At 33.3% G+C, this 5,531-nt stretch overlaps 1 protein-coding gene across 7 annotated transcripts in view; it reads left to right on the top strand.

The window, feature by feature from the left end:
* rab27b (RAB27B, member RAS oncogene family) overlaps positions 1-2,819 on the top strand; it is a 46,495-nt gene extending 43,676 nt beyond the window's left edge. For all 7 annotated transcript variants that reach the window (XM_067375888.1, XM_067375886.1, XM_067375887.1 and 4 more), the window contains one exon: positions 2,265-2,819. In XM_067375888.1, coding sequence (XP_067231989.1) covers positions 2,265-2,451 — 187 coding nt within the window. In that variant the 3' untranslated portion in view covers positions 2,452-2,819. The remainder of the gene's footprint in view (positions 1-2,264) is intronic.
* Positions 2,820-5,531: the final 2,712 nt, after the last annotated feature.

Raw genomic sequence — 5,531 nt, 5'->3', positions numbered from 1 at the left:
CTTGTTTCATTACTGGCTGAATCAGTGTTTCTGAACAAATCTCTTGAATGAATGATTCAATGACTCACTCATAAAGACTTGTTTCATTACTGGCTGAATCAGTGTTTCTGAACAAATCTCTTGAATGAATGATTCAATGACTCACTCATAAAGACTTGTTTTATTACTGGCTGAATCAGTGTTTTTGAACAAATCTCTTGAATGAATGATTCAGTGACTCACTCAAAGACTTGTTTCATTACTGGCTGAATCAGTGTTTTTGAACGAATCTCTTGAATGAATGATTCAGTGACTCACTCAAAGACTTGTTTCATTACTGGCTGAATCAGTGTTTTGAACAAATCTCTTGAGTGAATGATTCAATGACTCACTCATAAAGACTTGTTTTATTACTGGCTGAATCAGTGTTTTTGAACAAATCTCTTGAATGAATGATTCAGTGACTCACTCAAAGACTTGTTTCATTACTGGCTGAATCAGTGTTTTTGAACGAATCTCTTGAATGAATGATTCAGTGACTCACTCAAAGACTTGTTTCATTACTGGCTGAATCAGTGTTTTTGAACGAATCTCTTGAATGAATGATTCAATGACTCACTCATAAAGACTTGTTTTATTACTGGCTGAATCAGTGTTTTTGAACAAATCTCTTGAATGAATGATTCAGTGACTCACTCAAAGACTTGTTTCATTACTGGCTGAATCAGTGTTTTTGAACGAATCTCTTGAATGAATGATTCAGTGACTCACTCAAAGACTTGTTTCATTACTGGCTGAATCAGTGTTTTTGAACGAATCTCTTGAATGAATGATTCAGTGACTCACTCAAAGACTTGTTTCATTACTGGCTGAATCAGTGTTTTGAACAAATCTCTTGAGTGAATGATTCAATGACTCACTCATAAAGACTTGTTTCATTACTGGCTGAATCAGTGTTTTGAACAAATCTCTTGAGTGAATGATTCAGTGACTCACTCATAAAGACTTGTTTTATTACTGGCTGAATCAGTGTTTTTGAACAAATCTCTTGAATGAATGATTCAGTGACTCACTCAAAGACTTGTTTCATTACTGGCTGAATCAGTGTTTTTGAACGAATCTCTTGAATGAATGATTCAGTGACTCACTCAAAGACTTGTTTCATTACTGGCTGAATCAGTGTTTTGAACAAATCTCTTGAGTGAATGATTCAATGACTCACTCATAAAGACTTGTTTTATTACTGGCTGAATCAGTGTTTTTGAACAAATCTCTTGAATGAATGATTCAGTGACTCACTCAAAGACTTGTTTCATTACTGGCTGAATCAGTGTTTTTGAACGAATCTCTTGAATGAATGATTCAGTGACTCACTCAAAGACTTGTTTCATTACTGGCTGAATCAGTGTTTTTGAACGAATCTCTTGAATGAATGATTCAATGACTCACTCATAAAGACTTGTTTTATTACTGGCTGAATCAGTGTTTTTGAACAAATCTCTTGAATGAATGATTCAGTGACTCACTCAAAGACTTGTTTCATTACTGGCTGAATCAGTGTTTTTGAACGAATCTCTTGAATGAATGATTCAGTGACTCACTCAAAGACTTGTTTCATTACTGGCTGAATCAGTGTTTTTGAACGAATCTCTTGAATGAATGATTCAGTGACTCACTCAAAGACTTGTTTCATTACTGGCTGAATCAGTGTTTTGAACAAATCTCTTGAGTGAATGATTCAATGACTCACTCATAAAGACTTGTTTCATTACTGGCTGAATCAGTGTTTTGAACAAATCTCTTGAGTGAATGATTCAGTGACTCACTCATAAAGACTTGTTTCATTACTGTCTGAATCAGTGTTTTTGAACGAATCTCTTGAGTGAATGATTCAATGACTCACTCATAAAACTTCACTTGACTTGTTTCATTACTGGATGAATCAGTGTTTCTGAACAAATCTCTTGAATGAATGATTCAAAAACAAATAAATTTTTTAACAGTCTTTTGTCACCACCTCCTGGTGTAAGAATGTAACTGATACAATCTTTATTTTAAGCTTCAAGTTACTTTCAAAAGGTGATTTACTCTATTTTGATCACTACTGTAGACAGACATCAGTGTTTATATCTGAACTATAAACTTTTATCCAGTACTTCTGTGATCATCTGAATGATTGTAAGACACAAATAATGATACTGTGTTATTGAAAAGTCTGTTTGTGTGAGAAAGTCCAGGCTTCATCTCTGATGGTTGTTTGTGTTTTCATCCTCTCCTCCTCCCAGCATTCCCTACTTTGAGACAAGTGCGGCCACTGGCGCGGAGGTGGACAAGGCCGTGGTCACGCTACTGGACCTGGTGATGAAGAGGATGGAGCAGTGTGTGGACAAACCCGCGGCGGACGCGCAAAACACGGACGGCACCAGCAAACTGGACGCTGTGCCAGCCAACGAGAAGAAATGTGCATGTTAAAGAACCAGGAAGTGCCCTTCCTCTAGTGGACAGGTGCGGACGTGCCGCCCGTCTGGCCGATCTCAGAGCGACGGCACTCGTCTGGATCTCGCACGTCCGTCCTGACCTACTGTATTACAGATATGTGTGGACATTTGTATTTTTCATTGGAGAGTTTGTGAGAGCTGTCGTACTGCCTCGTGATCTTTAACAAACCCTGCGAAATTCACCCCAGATTATAAACAATTGCAAATGCATCTCGAGTAGTCATACACTACCAGTCAAAAGATTTGAATAATTCGGATTTTTTAATGTCTGAAAGAGTCTCTTCTGCTCAACAATTCTGCATTTATTTGATCAAAAATACAGTAAAAATTTTGAAATATTATTAGAATTTAAATCGGCAGTTTTCTATGTGAATATATAGTAAAGTGTAATTTATTCCTGTGATTTTTAGCATCATTATTCCAGTCTTCAGTGTCACATGATCTTTCAGAAATCATTCTGATATGCTGATTTGATGCTCAAGAAACATTTATGATTATTATCAATGTTGAAAACAGTCATATTTTTTGTAAAACCTGATGGATTTTAACTTTTCAGGATTCTTTGATGAATAGAAAATTCGAAACAGCATTTATTTAAAATATAAATATTTTCTAACATTTAAATGTCTCACCACAAACTTCTGAACGGTTTTGTATCACAGTTTCCATAAAAATATGAACTATTTTCAGCATTGATAATAATCATTAATGTTTCTTGAGCAGCAAATCATCATATCAGAATGATTTCTGAAGGATCATGTGACACTGAAGACTGGAGAAATGATGCTGAAAATCACAGCAATAAATTACACTTTACTATATATTCACATAGAAAACAGCTGATTTACACTGGAATAATATTTCACTATTTTTACTGTATTTTTGATCAAATAAATGCAGCCTTGGTGAGCAGAAGAAACTCTTTCAAAAGCATTAAAAAAATCCTAATTATTCAAAACTTTTATTTCGATACTATTGTGGTGAAAGGTAAGATTTTATGGACTATAATTTCAATTGAACATTCAATTCTAAATGAATGTACATACAAAAAAAAAGAAAGTCTGGTAAAACTTAATTGGACATTCATATATCTGTCATTTTAACAGTGATCATGCCTGTTGAACGGTCTAGAAACGGTTTGTGCCAAACACTATTCCACTGCCTGAGTCCGTCTTTGGTGAATGGAAACCTGTGCATGTCTATACAGGCCAAAGACTGCAGACTGGAGATGCTTCAGGCCTTTATTCCGTCACGTTTGTTTCTTGAGTATGATGCTTGCGTGTCAGTGAGTGTCGGTGCATGCGGCCAACAGTAGGTTCACTCGCGGCTTTAGATGTAGGGCTGACGTCTAACGCAATCATACTTGGGTTTTTATCATGAATCGTGTTAATAAATGATGCAGATGAATCTCTGATCACATGCACACCTCTTGAACTGAATTTTTAGCTTGTGTTCACATAAAAGGTCATGAACAGTAGAAAGTACAGATTGATGCATAAATTGCAAATAAATAGTTGAATAATTATGGTGTGTTTATATATGTTTGTGAGGCGCTCCAACACACGCTTCTGTATGGAAGATTGTTTTCACCACACAATAAAAAAGGTGATTGTGTCTTTTATCTCACAATTTATTTCTCACAATTGCGAGTTTATATCTCCACGGTTATTATCGTCCACTAAAACTATTAAAAAACGTTTCTGTTAATTGAAATAAAGTACAATGTACTAATGTACAAGGTCTAATCTAAGTTGAAGCACTAAAATTATTAAATGGAAAAAGCTGAAAATAAATTAAATCTAAGTAGGATTAATAATAATAATTACAAAAGCACATAATAAAATGACAAAAAATATTAAATTAACATGAAAAATTATTTAAGTGAATGATTCAATGACTCGCTTGTTTCATTTTTGGATCATTCAGCATTTTCTCTTGAATGAATGATTCAATGACTCACTCATAAAGACTCTATAAACTTTAATAAAATTAATAATTAAAATAATAAAAACACAATTAGGACTTTATAACTCACAACTGGGAGTTTATATCTAACATTTGTGCGAAATAATGTCAAAATTGCGAGAAACAATTTGCGAGATGAATTGTGAGATTAAATTACCTTATTTTGTATTACGTGACAAAAACGAGCTTCCATACTTCTGAACATTTGAAAGAAATTAAATGACAAGTGACACATTTTTAATGCATCTGTGATTAATACAGATCCTGAAAACACATCCAGATCATATTTCACACTTCATTCAAAAGCATTAGGATGTTTTAAATTGTGACGCTATTTTCACACATTTCAACCAAACTCTCATTACTGTAATGCTCGACTTTTTACTATATCTCATCATTCTTAATGTTGCTCATTACAATACAGTGTTTAATTATTACAGTAAATCAGCAAAAAGGCAGTACAACATATGATAAACAATTAAATGTATCTTTATTTTTAACATTGCAGTAATGAGAATTTAGAGGTTTTTTTTTTTTTTTACAATTGGAAATTGTTGAAAAGCAAAGAAATCTTTGTGATAATAGGTGTCATTTTTGTACGGAAGAGGATTAGGGCCAAGAAATAATAAAAAAATAAAGCCATCTTGAGATTTAAAGTTGTTAAATTTGGAGAAAAAAGTCAAGATAAAATGTTGAGAATAAAGTCATTAAATTAACAAATTTATTCTCGTAATTTAACGACTTTTTTCTTGTGATTTAATGAGTTTATTGTAATTGAATGACTTTATTCTCAACATTTTATCTCGACTTTTTTCTCCAGATTTAACAAGTTTTTTTCTCGTAATTTAATGTGTTTATTCTCAACATTTTATCTCGACTTTTTTCTTGTATTTTAACGACTTTTCTCCAAATTTAACGTGTTTATTCTCAACATTTTATCTCGACTTTTTTCTTGTATTTTAACGACTTTTCTCCAAATTTAACGTGTTTATTGTCAACATTTTATCTCGACTTTTCTTGTAATTTAACAACTTTTTTCTCGAAATTTAACGTGTTTATTCTCAACATTTTATCTCAACTTTTTTCTCG

Source organism: Chanodichthys erythropterus, chromosome 22 (assembly GCF_024489055.1).
Source record: "Chanodichthys erythropterus isolate Z2021 chromosome 22, ASM2448905v1, whole genome shotgun sequence".
NCBI lineage: Eukaryota > Metazoa > Chordata > Actinopteri > Cypriniformes > Xenocyprididae > Chanodichthys > Chanodichthys erythropterus.
The sequence above is the reverse complement of the archived record's forward strand: the minus strand, read 5'-3'. Positions and strand labels throughout refer to the sequence as shown.